The sequence below is a fragment of the Eleutherodactylus coqui genome, chromosome 4 (assembly GCF_035609145.1).
Source record: "Eleutherodactylus coqui strain aEleCoq1 chromosome 4, aEleCoq1.hap1, whole genome shotgun sequence".
Taxonomy (NCBI): Eukaryota; Metazoa; Chordata; class Amphibia; order Anura; family Eleutherodactylidae; genus Eleutherodactylus; species Eleutherodactylus coqui.
Window position 1 is genome coordinate 28,229,465 of NC_089840.1, and position 17,854 is coordinate 28,247,318.

A 17,854-nucleotide genomic window follows, 5' to 3' on the forward strand; every position below is an offset into this window, starting at 1 on the left:
TGAACTTGGTGTAGTGGTTTATCATGGTAAGCAAGTAGGTATAGCCACTCCTACTCAGCTCAATCTTCAAATGGTTAAGGGCAAGCAGTTCTAATAGTTTCTTTGTCCCTATTGGGGGTAGAAGAGCTTTTTGGTCAACTTTGTTGTTTCTCCTTTTAGCACATGTTTAGCACTCTAAGACCATGCCTCTATATCTCTTCTCATTCCTATTCTGTAGAATCTTCTCAAGATGGTATTCTCTATTTTGTGCACTCTAAAGTGCCCAGATTGGTCATGGTACGCTGTTAGTATAAGATGTGCTTCTGTTCGTGGAATGAGGATTTGGTGTATCTTCGAATAGGTGATGGGATCTATGGTTCATCTGTACAATAGACCTCTCTTTACAAAAAGTCTTTTTCTGCCACAACCGGTGAAACTCTAGGCCTGTTTTCCTATTTCTCACTCTGACGGGTACAAGAACAGACTGAGTTCTCCTAAGGTGCAACTTTCAGTTTTAATATCAATCCACTGTTTTTCTTCCACAGGTTTGTCTTCATTAGTAGCAGCGGTTTTGATGATGTTCTGTTGTATGTTATAGCAACCAAAGTAGGGCATCTCTATCTCCTCCCATTGATCTATTTCTTCTCTGGAGTAATCAATTGATCCAGGTTGTCTGGATAATGCAGCAGCATTGGCATTAGTCTTTCCAGCTCTATATTTGATAGTAAAGTTGAAGTTGGCTAGCCGTGAAGCCCATCTCTGTTCAAGAGCTCCCAATTTTGCTTACTTTAAATGTGCAAGAGGGTTGTTATTAGAGATGAGTGAACGTAATCGTTTAGGGCAATTTCGCAATTGAGCACCGCTTTTTTCGAGTAACTGACCACTCGAGCGAAAAGATTTGGGGGACACCGGGGGTGAGCGGGAGGTTGTAGAGGGGAGAGAGCTCCACCACGCCGCCCCCCGAATCTTTTCGCCCGAGTAGTCAGTTACTCGAAAAAAGCGGTGCTCGATTGCGAAATCGCCCTAAACGAGTACGTTCGCTCATCTCTAGTTGTTATCTGTGTAAGCAACGAATGTGGATGTGATCAAGTAGTCTTTGACTTTCTCCGCCACAGCCCACACGAGAGCTAAGAGTTGCAATTTAAATGAGCTGTAGCTCTGGTCATTTATTTCTGCTCCTTTCAAAGAACGGCTTGCAAATGATGTTACTCTCTCTTTATCGCCTTGAACTTAATACTGCACCCAATCCTCGCTTACTCGCATCAGTGTATAATTGAAAGGGTTTGTTGTAATTTGGATATCTCAGTACAAGAGGGGATATTAACTTATTTTTCAGGATTTCAAAAGCTTCTTGTTGTTCTTTCTCCCATCTGATGTAGATGGTTTTCTATAGTTTTGTTTTGACGTTCCCTGGATCAGTTCCGCAATTCTGGTGAAATTTGGCATAAATCTTCAGTAGTATCCTGCGAATCCTGAAATAACTCCTCAGTTGTTTAACAGTTTTGGGTATTGGCCATTCTTGTACTGCTGCAATTTTCTCTGGATCGAGCCTAACTCCTTCCACACTCACGACGGGCCCTAAGTATCGCACTTGTGTTTGTAACAGATGACATTTGCATGGCTTCACCTTTAGGTGATGGCGAACTAGTAACTCGGACACTTCAGCCAGGTGTTTCAGATGATCCTCTTAAGTTTTTGAGTATTCGATGATATCGTCTAGATATAGCAGCACCGTTTCAAAATTCTTATGCCCAAAGTATCTTTCCATGAGTCTTTGAAAAGTGCCAGTAGCATTACATAGGCCAGAGGGCATGGAATTGAACTCATATATCCCATTGGGTTAAAAGCTAAACTAAAATAGCTATTTTCTCTTGAGCCATGGGTACTTGCCAGTATCTACTAGTCAAATCTAGGGTGGAGAAGTAAGCTGCTAACCCCAAAGTAGTGAAGGATTCTTTGATTCAGGGCAAAGGATAGGCATCTTTATGCGTGATATTGTTCAATTTTTTTATAATCCACACAAACCGAATACCTCCATCTTTTTTCTTCACCAGTACCAGTGGGACTGCCCATGGGCTATGGCTCTCCTGTATCACCTTGGTATTTTTCATTTCTTTCATTAGTCTATTTTCGGGTTGATACATGGCTTGTGGTATGGGTCAGTATCTTTCTCTAATGGATTGATGGGATCCTGTTGGGATATAGTGACAGACACCTTCATTTCAACCAAAGTCTAATGGTTTTTTACTGAAGGTTTGATGAAATTTCTGAGCCACTCCTACTACTCCTTCTTTTTTGGTAGCAGGGGTGTCAGTATTTCCAATTTGTAATTCAGCCCACCAAGGGGTCTGAGGTTGGCTATATCTGTGGTCGAGACTCTGTACTCTGCTGAACCTCTGCTCTGGAGAGGGTGAGGATATCCTTCGCATGTAATAGTAATATTTCTTCAACTGTACCACAGACTCTCCTATATTAAGTAGGCGGACAGGCACTCTTTCTCTTGAGATGTTCACTACACTCTGGGCTGTCATGATACCTGGATGTTCTTCCAAGTGGGTCTAACAGGCCTTCGTAATTCCTTCCTTGGAGACCTGTAGTTTGACACCAGATTATAGTTTTAGTCCCGGGTTTTAAAGTTATCGGTCTCACGTCTTTTATTCTTGCACGCCCTACTTGACCTTTATTGTTGGTGAATTTCTGGTGGGCGGACAAGACTTTTATCGCCTCATGTAAAGCTTGTTGCTGGGCTTCTGAAGCAGAAGGAATGGAGTTTTGTAAGGCTTCCAGCATTTCTTCATAGAATTTCTAAGAATGCTCATGCCTAAAATGATGGCTGGAACATTTCTCTCTGCTACTTCTATGATCCCTTGACGGGGCAATTTGGCATTCCCGATTATCACTGTAGCCTCCCAGTAGCCTACGATGGGAACATTTTGTCCATTGGTAGCGACAACATTCGTAACCTGTGCAGGAGGTTGTACTAATCCTTCTAGGGACCAATACTTCTGAAATATGGCTCTGCGTATGGTGGTCACATGAGATCCTGTATCCAGTAGTGCTGGAAAAGGTATGCCATTGAAGTGGATGATCACCTCCGGGCAGGGTCCCACATACTTTGAGAACCATCTGGGGATTTCAGGACTTACTCTTGGTTTCCCTGAGGGACAGTCCTTGGCCTCAAGGGATATGCATTTAACTGCCAAGTCTTTTTTGGTATGCCAACTCCTTTGGCAATGCTTGCAGATAACTGGGCTTACTCTACTCGGTTATATTCTGGTAGACGTAGTAGCTGGACGGGAAATTACTTTTCTGTTGCAGAACTATTGAGTTCTTCCATTGTCTTGCAGAGGGCGGATACACTACGGCCTACTGCTGCCACATCCTGCTGTACAATATCGAGGATCTCCTTCTCGTCAGACTGGCTCTGACCCGCTTGCAACACCAGGACATTTTTTGGGGATTCTGTATATAAATGTTCTTTCTCTTATAGAGAGAGGCCTCTGACGTTGCATCAATCCCAGTCAGGATTTCTCTACCTAGAACCTGTATGAACAGTTCCTTAAAGCCTAGGAAAGACTACATGTTCTGGATGGATAGCATGCGCCGCTGTCTTTTGGCTTCTTCCGTGGCTGCTCCTTCCACAAATTGTTCACGCAGCATCTGATCTGCTCCTATCGCTACTACTGGATCTGCGTGGATCATGTCCTTCATGTCTTCTTGTAGTGACAGTGCGTATTCTCTGAGCATTTCATGTGATTTCTGTCTTCTGTTAAAGAAAAGTTGTTTTACTTTGGATGCATTGCTGGTCTCAAAGATGTTCTGCAGCCTCTCAAAAATCGGATCCACCGTTTTCCTATGTTTTCTAGGCCATGATTTGACTAGCTGTGGCACCTTTTAATTGGCCCACTACTATCTTCAGCTTTTGTTCATTAATGAAAGGGCTCAGATGCTATAGCACTTTCATCTTCACCTTGAACTGGCCTCTGTCACCTGACCAGTCTGTCTGCAGCCAATCACAAACTATTTGGTTGCTAGTAGAGATGAGCGAACGCGTTCGTCCGAGCTTGATATTCGTGCGAATATTAGGGTGTTCGGGATGTTCGTTATTCGTGACGAACACCATGCGGTGTTCTGGTTACTTTCACTTCCTTCCCTGAGACGTTAGCGCGCTTTTCTGGCCAATTGAAAGACAGGGAAGGCATTACAACTTCCCCCTGCAACGTTTAAGCCCTATACCACCCCCCTGCTGTGAGTGGCTGGCGAGATCAGGTGTTCGCCTAATATAAAAGTCGGCCCCTCCCGCGGCTCGCCTCAGATGCGGTGTGAGTTAGATGAGGGACAGTGCTGTTTATACCGGAGCTGCTGTAGGGAAAGAATTGGTAGTTAGTGTAGGCTTCAAGACCCCCCAAAGGTCCTTATTAGGGCCACTGATAGCTGTGTGTTGGCTGCTGTTAGCAGTGGGATTTTTTTTTCTTTCTCAAAATCGCCTCTGCAGACCGTTGCACCTGGCATTAGGGACAGAAGTGCTGCATAGGCAGGGAGAGTGTTAGGAGTGAGTGTAGCCTTCAAGAACCTCAACGGTCCTTTCTAGGGCCATATTTATCCGTGTGCAGTACTGTCCAGGCTGCTGTTGGCTGTGCTGCATTTTTTTTGGGCTTCTCAAAATCGCCTCTGCAGAGCATTGCACCCTCCATTGATACTGCAGGGAAAGAATTGTATAGGCAGGGCCACAACACAGTTATTATTCATAGAATATACGCAGTGCTGCCTGTTGGTGGGAAAAAACTGAAAACAAATCTATTTGTCCAGCCTGTGTCCGTCCTTACGCCTGTGTAGACGTGTGAGCTGCGTGAAAAACATTGCTAAATCATACGCAGCCAGCTACGCTTTACTGCTGGGTTCGCCATTTGCTTTCCTTAATTGGGAAAAAAAATACCTGCTCTCCAAGAGTTATAATAACTCTGCTACCCTCACGTTCTGTGACACATAAGCAGGGACACAGCGCAGTTATTAAACTTCGCAGGTTCATTGAATATACGCAGTGCTGCCTGTTGGTGGGAAAAAACTGAAAAGAAATCTATTTGTCCAGCCTGTGTCCGTCCTTACGCCTGTGGAGACGTGTGAGCTGCGTGAAAAACATTGCTAAATCATACGCAGCCAGCTACGCTTTACTGCTGGGTTCGCCATTTGCTTTCCTTAATTGGGAAAAAAAATACCTGCTCTCCAAGAGTTATAATAACTCTGCTACCCTCACGTTCTGTGACACATAAGCAGGGACACAGCGCAGTTATTAAACTTCGCAGGTTCATTGAATATACGCAGTGCTGCCTGTTGGTGGGAAAAAACTGAAAACAAATCTATTTGTCCAGCCTGTGTCCGTCCTTACGCCTGTGGAGACGTGTGAGCTGCGTGAAAAACATTGCTAAATCATACGCAGCCAGCTACGCTTTACTGCTGGGTTCGCCATTTGCTTTCCTTAATTGGGAAAAAAAATACCTGCTCTCCAAGAGTTATAATAACTCTGCTACCCTCACGTTCTGTGACACATAAGCAGGGACACAGCGCAGTTATTAAACTTCGCAGGTTCATTGAATATACGCAGTGCTGCCTGTTGGTGGGAAAAAACTGAAAACAAATCTATTTGTCCAGCCTGTGTCCGTCCTTACGCCTGTGGAGACGTGTGAGCTGCGTGAAAAACATTGCTAAATCATACGCACCCAGCTACGCTTTACTGCTGGGTTCGCCATTTGCTTTCCTTAATTGGGGAAAAAAATACCTGCTCTCCAAGAGTTATAATAACTCTGCTACCCTCACGTTCTGTGACACATAAGCAGGGACACAGCGCAGTTATTAAACTTCGCAGGTTCATTGAATATACGCAGTGCTGCCTGTTGGTGGGAAAAAACTGAAAACAAATCTATTTGTCCAGCCTGTGTCCGTCCTTACGCCTGTGGAGACGTGTGAGCTGCGTGAAAAACATTGCTAAATCATACGCAGCCAGCTACGCTTTACTGCTGGGTTCGCCATTTGCTTTCCTTAATTGGGGAAAAAAATACCTGCTCTCCAAGAGTTATAATAACTCTGCTACCCTCACGTTCTGTGACACATAAGCAGGGACACAGCACAGTTATTAAACTTCGCAGGTTCATTGAATATACGCAGTGCTGCCTGTTGGTGGGAAAAAACTGAAAACAAATCTATTTGTCCAGCCTGTGTCCGTCCTTACGCCTGTGGAGACGTGTGAGCTGCGTGAAAAACATTGCTAAATCATACGCAGCCAGCTACGCTTTACTGCTGGGTTCGCCATTTGCTTTCCTTAATTGTGAAAAAAAATACCTGCTCTGCCACAGTTAATAACTCTGCTACCCTCACGTTCTGTGACACATAAGCAGGGACACAGCACAGTTATTAAACTTAGATAATTCATTCACTAGAGGCAGTGGGGCCTTTCGTTTTCCAAAAAGGGCAAAAATTATATTTGGCCTGCAGTCTTGCGCCAATTTATTTCCTGCCTGGGAAATCTAATCACTGGTAATACAGCATGCTGAGGGGTAGGGGTAAGCCTAGAGGACGTGGACGTGGACGTGGCCGAGGACGCGGAGGGCCAAGTCAGGGTGTGGGCACAGGCCAAGCTCCTGATCCAGGTGTGTCGCAGCCGACTGCTGCGCGATTAGGAGAGAGGCACGTTTCTGGCGTCCCCACATTCATCGCCCAATTAATGGGTCCACGCGGGAGACGGTTATTAGAAAATGAGCAGTGTGAGCAGGTCCTGTCCTGGATGGCAGAAAGTGCTTCGAGCAACCTATCGTCTACCCGCAGTTCTGCGCCGTCCACTGCTGCCAATCCGAATCCTCTGTCTGCTGCTCCTCCTTCCTCCCAGCCTCCTCACTCCACTACAATAACACCTGCTCAGGAGCGGGAGCACTCCCAGGAACTGTTCTCGGGCCCCTGCTTAGATTGGGCAGCAGCGGTTCCTCTCCCACCAGAGGAGTTTATCGTCACTGATGCCCAACCATTCGAAAGTTCCCGGGGTCCGGGGGAAGAGGCTGGGGACTTCCGCCAACTGTCTCAACAACTTTCTGTGGGTGAGGAGGACGATGACGATCAGACACAGTTGTCTTGCAGTGAGGTAGTAGTAAGGGCAGTAAGTCCCAGGGAGCAGCGCACAGAGGATTCGGAGGAAGAGCAGCAGGACGATGAGGTGACTGACCCCACCTGGTGTGCAACGCTTACTCAGGAGGACAGGTCTTCAGAGGGGGAGTCAAGGGCATCAGCAGGGCAGGTTGCAAGAGGCAGTGCAGTGGCCAGGGGTAGAGGCAGGGCCAGACCGAATAATCCACCAAGTGTTTCCCAAAGCGCCCCCTCGCGCCATGCCACCCTGCGGAGGCCGAGGTGCTCTAAGGTCTGGCAGTTTTTCACAGAGACGCCTGACGACCGACGAACAGTGGTGTGCAACCTTTGTCGCGCAAAGCTCAGCCGGGGAGCCAACACCAACAGCCTCACCACCACCAGCATGCGCAGAAATATGATGGCCAAGCACCCCACAAGGTGGGACGAAGGCCGTTCACCGCCTCCGGTTTGCACCCCTGCCTCTCCCCCTGTGCCCCAACCTGCCACTGAGATGCAACCCCCCTCTCAGGACACAGGCACTACCGCCTCATGGCCTGCACCCACACCCTCATCTCCGCTGTCCTCGGCCCCATCCAGCAGTGTAGTTCAGCGCACCGTTCAGCCGTCGCTTGCGCAAGTGTTCGAGCGCAAGCGCAAGTACGCCGCCACGCACCCGCACGCTCAAACGTTAACCGTCCGCATCGCAAAATTCATCAGCCTTGAGATGCTGCCGTATAGGGTTGTGGAAACGGAGTCCTTCAAAAGTATCATGGAGGCGGCGGCCCCGCGCTACTCAGTTCCCAGTCGCCACTACTTTTCCCGATGTGCCGTCCCAGCCCTGCACGACCACGTCTCCCGCAACATTGTGCGCGCCCTCACCAACGCGGTTACTGCCACGGTCCACTTAACTACGGACACGTGGACAAGCACAGGCGGGCAGGGCCACTACATCTCCCTGACGGCACATTGGGTGAATTTAGTGGAGGCTGGGACAGAGTCAGAGCCTGGGACCGCTCACGTCCTACCCACCCCCAGAATTGCGGGCCCCAGCTCGGTGCTGGTATCTGCGGAGGTCTATGCTTCCTCCACTAAAGCACCCTCCTCCTCCTCCTCCTCCTCTGTCTCACAATCAAGATGTGTTAGCAGCAGCATGTCGCCAGCAGTCGGTGTCGCGCGGTGTGGCAGCACAGCGGTGGGCAAGCGTCAGCAGGCCGTGCTGAAACTACTCAGCTTAGGCGATAAGAGGCACACGGCCCACGAACTGCTGCAGGGTCTGACACAGCAGACCGACCGCTGGCTTGCGCCGCTGAGCCTCCAACCGGGCATGGTCGTGTGTGACAACGGCCGTAACCTGGTGGCGGCTCTGCAGCTCGGCAGCCTCACGCACGTGCCATGCCTGGCCCACGTCTTTAATTTGGTGGTTCAGCGCTTTCTGAAAAGCTACCCACGCTTGTCAGACCTGCTCGTAAAGGCGCGCCGGCTCTGCGCACATTTCCGCAAGTCCCACACGGACGCTGCCACCCTGCGCACCCTGCAACATCACTTTAAGCTGCCAGTGCACCGACTGCTGTGCGACGTGCCCACACGGTGGAACTCTACGCTCCACATGTTGGCCAGGCTCTATGAACAGCGTAGAGCTATAGTCGAATACCAACTCCAACATGGGCGGCGCAGTGGGAGTCAGCCTCCTCAATTCCTTTCAGAAGAGTGGGCCTGGTTGGCAGACATCTGCCATGTCCTTGGTAATTTTGAGGAGTCTACCCAGGTGGTGAGCGGCGATGCTACAATCATTAGCGTCACCATTCCTCTGCTATGCATCTTGAGAAATTCCCTGCAAACCATAAAGGCAGCTGCTTTGCGCTCGGAAACGGGGGCGGGGGAAGACAGTATGCCGCTGGATAGTCAGGGCACCCTCCTGTCTATTTCTCAGCGCGTACAGGAGGAGGAGGAGGAGCATGAGGAGGATGAGGAGGAGGGGGAAGAGACAGCTTGGCCCGCTGCTGACGGTACACCGGCTGATTGCCTGTCATCCTTTCAGCGTGTATGGCCTGAGGAGGAGGAGGAGGAGGAGGAGGAGGATCCTGAAAGTGATCTTCCTAGTGAAGACAGCCATGTGTTGCGTACAGGTACCCTGGCACACATGGCTGACTTCATGTTAGGATGCCTTTCTCGTGACCCTCGCGTTGCACGCATTCTGGCCACTACGGATTACTGGGTGTACACACTGCTCGATCCACGGTATAAGGAGAACCTGCCCACTCTGATTCCCGAAGAGGAAAGGGGTTCGAGAGTGTTGCTATACCACAGGACCCTTGCGGACAAGCTGATGGTAAAATTCCCAGCCGACAGCGCTAGTGGCAGAAGGCGCAGTTCCGAGGGCCATGTTGCAGGGGATGTGCGTAGATCGAGCAGCATGTACATCCCAGGCAGTGCAACAGTCTTTAAGGGCCTGGCCAGCTTTATGGCTCCCCACCAAGACTGTGTCACCGCTCCCCAGTCACGGCTGAGTCGGCGGGAGCACTGCAAAAGGATGGTGAGGGAGTACGTAGCGGATCGCACGACCATCCTTGGTGACGCCTCTGCCCCCTACAACTACTGGGTGTCGAAGCTGGACACGTGGCCTGAACTAGCCCTGTATGCCCTTGAGGTGCTTGCTTGTCCTGCGGCTAGCGTCTTGTCGGAGAGGGTGTTTAGTGCGGCTGGGGGAATCATCACCGATAAGCGTAGCCGCTTGTCAACCGACAGTGCCGACAGGCTAACACTCATCAAGATGAACAAAGGCTGGATTTCCCCAGACTTCTGTTCTCCACCAGCGGACAGCAGCGATACGTAAGCAATACGTAGGCTGCACCCGCGGATGGAAGCTACGTTCTCTCTCACCATCCAAAACGGGGACATTTCTGCTTCATCAATCTGTGTCTAATATTCCTCCTCCTCCTCCTCCTGCTCCTCCTCCTGAAACCTCACGTAATCACGCTGAACGGGCAATTTTTCTTAGGGCCACAAGGCTCACTCAAATAATTTTTCAGAACAATTTTTATAAGTTTCAATTAGCTTAAAAGCGTTGGAACTTTAACTTGAACCAATTTTTCGTTACACTGGGCTGCCTCCAGGCCTAGTTACCACTTAAGCCACATTAACCAAAGCGATTCACCTGCCATCTTGGTTGGGCATGGCCAATTTTTACTGAGGTACATTAGTACTGTTGGTACACCAATTTTTTGGGGCCCTCACCTACAGTGTAATCATAGTAATTTCTATGTTCTTCGCCTGCACTCATGGTACAGAAAGGTGTGTGGGGTTGGCCTACAGTTTAGCTACATAAATGTCACTTGTGCCTTGGCTATACTAAGGCTACTGAAATGGAACGAAGACTGCGCTCCCGCTATACTGCTGCTTCAGAATTGTTACTGGGGCCTGTCTTGAGTGCTACTATTGCTTACATGGAACGAAGACTGCGCTCCCGCTATACTGCTGCTTCAGAATTGTTACTGGGGCCTGTCTTGAGTGCTACTATTGCTTACATGGAACGAAGACTGCGCTCCCGCTATACTGCTGCTTCAGAATTGTTACTGGGGCCTGTCTTGAGTGCTACTATTGCTTACATGGAACGAAGACTGCGCTCCCGCTATACTGCTGCTTCAGAATTGTTACTGGGGCCTGTCTTGAGTGCTACTATTGCTTACATGGAACGAAGACTGCGCTCCCGCTATACTGCTGCTTCAGAATTGTTACTGGGGCCTGTCTTGAGTGCTACTATTGCTTACATGGAACGAAGACTGCGCTCCCGCTATACTGCTGCTTCAGAATTGTTACTGGGGCCTGTCTTGAGTGCTACTATTGCTTACATGGAACGAAGACTGCGCTCCCGCTATACTGCTGCTTCAGAATTGTTACTGGGGCCTGTCTTGAGTGCTACTATTGCTTACATGGAACGGACACGTGGAGAGGACACGTAGTGCCTCAAAAACATCCCCCTCCTCCTCCAACAGGGAAAACATTGTTGGCAAATGCCTTTGCATTGGTTCGTCTGGCGGCAGTCCAAGAATTTCACCTTTACCGACACTACTAGAGAGCCCCCCCACCATCCCCCCGCCACGGCCCACTTAATCCTGGCCACATTCCGAAAACCAACAAAATACAACCGTGGTACTAGGTCCGCAGTCACCACCACATTACCACCAACGCGGTTACTGTTAAGGTGCATATAACCACGGACACGTGGAGAGGACACGTAGTGCCTCAAAAACATCCCCCTCCTCCTCCAACAGGGAAAACATTGTTGGCAAATGCCTTTGCATTGGTTCGTCTGGCGGCAGTCCAAGAATTTCACCTTTACCGACACAACGAGAGCCCCCACACCATCCCCCCGCCACGGCCCACTTAATCCTGGCCGCATTCCGAAAACCAACAAAATACAACCGTGGTACTAGGTCCGCAGTCACCACCACATTACCACCAACGCGGTTACTGTTAAGGTGCATATAACCAGTCTGACTGGGGCATGCAGACACCTTGACAGAATGAATAGTGTGTGGCACATAGGTTCCCCATTGCTATGCCCACGTGTGCAGCTCCTGATGGCGGTGGCACAGGATTGTATTTCTCATTGCTTCTGTACAGCATTGTGGGCTATCGCCCCGCCCCTATTAAAGAGGGTCGCTACCTAGCCGTGCCAACCCTGTGCAGTGTGTGCCTGCGGTCCCTCGTCGTGGCAGACGCACTTCTAAATAGACGTGAGGGTGGTGTGGCATGAGGGCAGCTGAAGGCTGCGCAGGGACAGTTTGGTGTGCGCTGTGGGGGGGAGGGGGTGCGGTTGGGCAGCATGTAACTCAGGAGAAGTGGCAGTGGAGTGTCATGCAGGCAGTGATTGTGCTTTGTTGGAGGTAGTGTGGTGCTTAGCAAAGGTATGCCATGCTAATGAGCGCTTTTCAGAAGTAAAAGTTGTTGGGAGGGGGGGGGGGGCCCACTCTTGCCGCTATTGTGGCTTAATAGTGGGACCTGTGAACTTAGGATGCAGCCCAACATGTAGCCCCTCGCCTGCCCTATCCGTCACTGTGTCATTCCCATCACTTTCCTGAATTGCCCAGATTTTCACACATGAAAACCTTAGCGAGCATCGGCGAAATACAAAAATGTTCCGGTCGCCCATTGACTTCAATGGGGTTCGTTGTTCGAAACGAACCCTCGAGCATCACGGGAAGTTCGTTACGAATAACGAACACCCGAACATTTTGGTGTTCGCTCATCTCTAGTTGCTAGGCTACCGACATCATCTGAGTATCTAGGCATTTTTTTCAATCCTGTGCAGTTGAATAAAAATGACCTAACTGGTTGCTAGGTTACCTGCAAAATGACTCAGATTCACCCCCAGGGCTGGTTTGGAGGACCTGTCCTATATTATACAAACTGCATTACTACTGATTTAAAGGAAATCTGTCATTGGCCTAAAGCACAATAAACTAACTTATGGTGCCATTAGGGTAGGTGACAGGGAGCCCGGAGCTGTATTTTTTTATATACTCACCCACTTCCCTCTTAATCCCGCTGAAGTCTACACTACACTCAAGTATGCGCTATCTTATACGAGTCTATAATGCATTCATGGGGCTCTTAAAAGAGTCAGATTTTTGTCCGAGGCCCGTACTTCAGTGGCAGGAACTAGAAAGCATCCGAATCCCTTTCACCTCGCCTAACAGCACCATAAATTCGTTTATGTTGCTTTAATGCAGGTGACCGGTTCCCTTTAAATGAGCTCAGTGCAATGCTTACTTTGGCCTCTGGGGGCGACGCTATGCTTTTTTGGGTCTGTATTATTGCAGTTATGTTGCTGATGATATTAAAGTTCATGCCTTGCTTTTAGGAGCCATTGATACAATACTACAGAATAGTAAGAGCGCCAGCGAGCTCTTAAACCGTAAAAAAGTTCGTTGTGACGTCATTGCTACGCACATAAGAAATGAGGGCAATCATGTACCTTCCAATATCACGAAGTCTGAAGCTGTCCAGAAAACTTTGGCATATTGGGTGAGTATGAGAGACTCCTGAAAACTTCTTCTCATTGGTTTTGGTGTTAATTTTATGTGTTTTATTGAATTAAACTGCAAATACTCTAAATAATACAAGACTTTTGCATTCTCCCATGCTGCAGGGTTCCTCTACACCATTCGCAGGAACTTTTATTCCATCTTTAATGATGAAACTACCGAAATCTGCTACTTCTTATCTCTCTTACCCAGCCTACTTCGATACTTCTAATTTGTCTACACATAGCTCCCAAGAAGATGCCAGCAAAACATGGAAGCTTGGAGCTCTGAGGCCAGATTTGGATGTAAGTCTATGAAACATCATATTAGAATATGCTAACGATCACCTTTCATTAGTCTGTACTAATAAGGGTCAGAACTAGTAAGTTGTATAGTTGAATAGACACAGAAGTAGAAAATGATATATAAGAGCATGTAGAGGGTCACACCTGTTCCACATTGCAACTGCATGTACTCAATGCAGGCAATGTTAATGATTCAACTCCCATTGCAAATTAGGTTTATTTGCCAAATTTACAAACTTTTAGCTGTTTGCAAAACAAAAAAAAAAGCTAGAATGATTTAAACAGCTGAACACAACTAATATACGCAAGTGGTTTCTCCAAATTCTCCACAAAATGCCACTTTTAATGACTACTGCAGTGTCAAAATTATTCAATTGTGGTAATAGAATCCCTTATAAGAGCACACACTTGCAAATCAGGTGTTGTCTAAAGCACACCTGATGCCACTAATCAAGGGCCTCGTTAGTTGCATCAGGTGTGCTTCAGATAAAGCATATCAAATGCCTGGACTGGCTGGGGCTTTGTTGATGGTGACATTTGATTGTTTGCTAGAAATATAGAGAATGGTTCAAAAACTACAATGAAGCGTGGTGGTGTCTCGATGATGCTATGGGGCTGCTTTCCTTCCTCGGTTTCTGGAAACATCCAAGACATCATCCTAGGAGAAAACATGATGCCTTCTGTGATGAAGCTGAAGCGTGGGTGTAGCAGTTTTAGGCTCTAGGTTGGAGCTTTAAGTGTAATAGCCGCAGATCTGGAGGGTAATCAGGGACAAGCCAGGAGTCAGCAATTGGGAAGCCTCGGTTTGCAGTACAAATGGATGAAGTGGGTAATGTAGTCAGGTGGAAAACCAGAGGCCAGCAATGGGATTTCTTGGTTTGCAGTACAAATGGATAAGGTGGGTAACGTAGTCAGGTGGAAAGCCAGAAATCGGTATCAGGAGGTCTAGTCACGATAGCCAAGGAGTAGGTAGAAGTGGAGCTGATAAATCAATGCTGGGGAGCAAAATAATCACAGCAAGGAGTTGGTGTGAGGGCCAGGCTTTATAGGGAGTCTTAATTAGCAGCAGAGCGGGGCCAGACAGAGAGGCAGGAACTAGATCAGGAGCAAGGAACCATAAATAAGGATTCAGCAAGGGACCTTATCCAGGGAGCTGGCTAGCTCAACATGAAGAGATGCCAGCTGGAGTACAGGAGATCTGGGTTTGATCCCCGACTGTGGGTGTCATTGGACCTTCCAACAGAACAATGATCGCAAGTATACCTCAAAGTCTACTATTAGGGATATTCTAGTGTCCCCTCAGTTGATATGTTGCTGAGTAGTAGTGAAGTTTAAGCAGACCTGCAGAATTAGAATCAGTGACACACAGACAGTTCTCTGTATCCCAAAGAATTCTCAAATTGATTCTAAAAACATACACCTTTATGGAAAAAAGGGCGTACTTTATGCCAAAGCTGTATGCAAGTCATTTCTCACGGACAGAAAGTGTAGTCATGAGAAACAGACATTTGATTGAGAAACAGACAAACAATACATTTTCTCACTAACCTTAAGACAAAACAAGTAGATGATTTTCTTGAGAAACACTGCACTAGTAATGCTGGCTGTACACCTAGAAAATTCATATCTCAATTTGTATAAAGAGAATTGGGCTACAGGGCATGAGATAGTGAAAGAAGACACTAGCTAGTTTAGAAAGAGAATTAAACTGAATCTTATAAGATGGCTGATTTGAGAGAAGATGGACAGTTAAAACCAGGATCTTAACATCTACTAAGGCTTGGTTTTAGTAGAAGTCCTGGAAGATTCTGGAGTGATTGCCATACTTGCCTGACTTGAACCCCATATAAATTTTTGGTGGGATTTGAAGAAGGTGCTTGCAGCATGTAAATCCAAGAATGTTTGTGACCTGGGGGTCATTGTCCATGAGGAATCGAGTAAGATTCCTCAGAAATGCTGTAAGAAGCTGGTATCTGGCCATACATCACATTTCCAGCAGGTCATAACAGCAAAAGGTGCTCTAATAAGTACTAAAATGCTTGTCATTGAAGGAAGGGGGCAATTTTGAGACTGCAGGAGTCATTAAATTACATATTTTATGATGAAATTGGAGATACCACTTGTATTATTTGTGTTGAGCTATTTAAATAGTTCTTTTATGACTATTTTTTGCAAACAGCTGAACTGTATTGGCCCGAAGTCTATGTCTCTGGCCCCTCCATAACTGCCTTGTATTTGTCTCACATGTCACGTCTTCACTGTAGATGCAGTGTGCAAATTGTCCTGTCACTAGTTATGTGTATTGCACAGCTGGAGCGCAAGAGGTTAATGTCTATGAATGTCTGGGTTATGTCTGGAAATGTAACAGTTTGTCTTGTCACATGACAATGCTTGATATAAGTGTTTGTAAGAGAAGTTCTTCCCTGGTTGAGCCTGAGGGAGAGTGTCAGCCACATGTAGGTACCTTCAACATATGGTGAAGAATGGAAGAAAAGGAAAGGTACTGGATGCACTTACCCCAGATCCCATTTCCCCTGGTGCAGGTGAAGCGGAATCCACCATGCAGTGTCCATAAGAAAGAGTGAGTGTTCAGTGGAGTGTTCCTTTTCCCTTCTCCTGGCGTGCAGGAGACAATTGAGAAGGTCAGGGAGGTGAACCAATCACCCGTCTGTAAATTAACCTGTCAAGGAATTACAAGTAAAAGTTCTGGTTGCTGCCTGTTCCCAGCAACCGTGTGTTCTACAATTTACCCGTGTGTGTGTCTGGACTTTATTCCCACATTTGGATTCACCGCAGAGTAAGGAACAGTGGCGTCACCTGTGACAAAGTCTGAAGTTTAGCTACCTAAGTTTATTCAGATAACCGCTACACCAGCATTGCCTGAAGAGGCCTGTCAGGGCCTTGGCGAAGGGTTGAATGCGTCCCTCAGGGGAGGAGTTGGTATTGCCACCGTCACAACCCTAACAGCTACCCCGCCATCTCCTCAGTGGTGTGCCTTGCGGCTGCAGGACCTATGTAAATTTGACAAATCAACCTAATTTGCAACAAGGGTTGAATAATTTTGATTGCAACTGTGTATGAAGCACAGAGCAGGACTCACAGATGCATGGTACTGTATACTGCTATATCGGTTGATCTTGATATAGTAACCCACAAGTCAGTGGTGGCCTGAAAAAAGCTCCTCAAGGTTACAGAAGCTTTTCCTCTAATCTAGCTTGTATCTTCAGTAAAACACTTTGTTTCTTCTTCCAGGAAATCCCTGCATCGGTGAGCTTTAAAAGTACGGATTTCGCTCCCTCTCCTCCAATCACTGATCAGGAGATGATCTCCGATTCCGATGTCTCAGATCAACAACAGCGGAATGTCCCGTTTGTTGGTTTTTTCTGCCCGTTGTCCTGTGAGATTTCCAAAATGTCCATACAGAGCGGTAATAAGGAAAATGAGAAAGAGCAGAGGTCAATTCCACAGCCGTGTGACCTGCAGGTGAGCGTCAGAGGGGATATATGATGTTAGAATGACACTTGTTGAAAGCTTATTTATACACCGACCTGTCCCTCTATTAGAGCCCATGGTCCTCTCACATTTGGAGCTTCCCTGTATGGAAATTAGAGCTTAGATTGCAGCATAAAATCCCATTGCAAGTTTTCCGTGGATCAGTTTCAGTGTGAATCCACATTAGATGGGAAAATCCAGCGTTCTGAGCGACTTCCAACGAGACTGGGTCATCGGTGCTAGACTAGTCAGGGCTGGGATTTCACTGCCAGCCATGTGGGGTTTTCTCGTACAGCGGTGTGGTGATTATAGCAAGAATGACGTGATCAAGGGAAGACATCCAGCAAAAGGGGATTCTGTGAATGGAAACAACTCCTCACTGAGGGGAGTCAGAGGAAGACGTCAGGAATTATTTGGATGGGCAGATGGTGCCCACTCAAAGAAATTGCAGCCAAAGTCAATGCTAATGCTCCAATTAACATGTCCGAATGCACAACTCATCGTACCTGGGCTATACCTGTAGGCAACCAGTTCCAGCTCCGTTGCTGTATGAACAGAAAGGCGAGACCTCAGTAGGCAAAAGAATGTAAAAATTGTACCACTGAGAAGCAGAAAAACATTGCTTGGTTATATGGACCTTCTGTCTGGAAGCCAGAATTTGGCGCAAGCAGCATAAATAATTGAACCTTCCTGTCAGCAGGTCAGAACATGTTAGGGCCTACATCTAATTCGAGCCTCCCTGAAGAGGTGCATTTTTAGAGCACGCCTGAAGTTTTGTGAGTCAGTGATTGCCTGGATAGTTTAAGGTCACAGTCCTTGTACTGTAGAGTCATATGATAGGGAGGACATCAGGGTAATAACCCAGGACATTCTATGGTATGGAGTCGCAGGGACTCTAGGTCTTCGTACAGCCTCTATGGTCTCTTTTACTGGTCATACATG

The 17,854-nt window shown here is 47.5% G+C and overlaps 1 protein-coding gene across 1 annotated transcript in view; it reads left to right on the top strand.

Moving 5' to 3' along the window:
* The window catches only part of LOC136624570 (uncharacterized), a 29,406-nt gene that overhangs the window by 6,466 nt on the left and 5,086 nt on the right, over window positions 1–17,854 (top strand). The window contains exons 2-4 of the mRNA XM_066598531.1: window positions 12,953–13,116; window positions 13,241–13,420; window positions 16,673–16,903. Of these exons, the coding sequence (XP_066454628.1) occupies window positions 12,953–13,116; window positions 13,241–13,420; window positions 16,673–16,903 (575 nt within the window). The remainder of the gene's footprint in view (window positions 1–12,952; window positions 13,117–13,240; window positions 13,421–16,672; window positions 16,904–17,854) is intronic.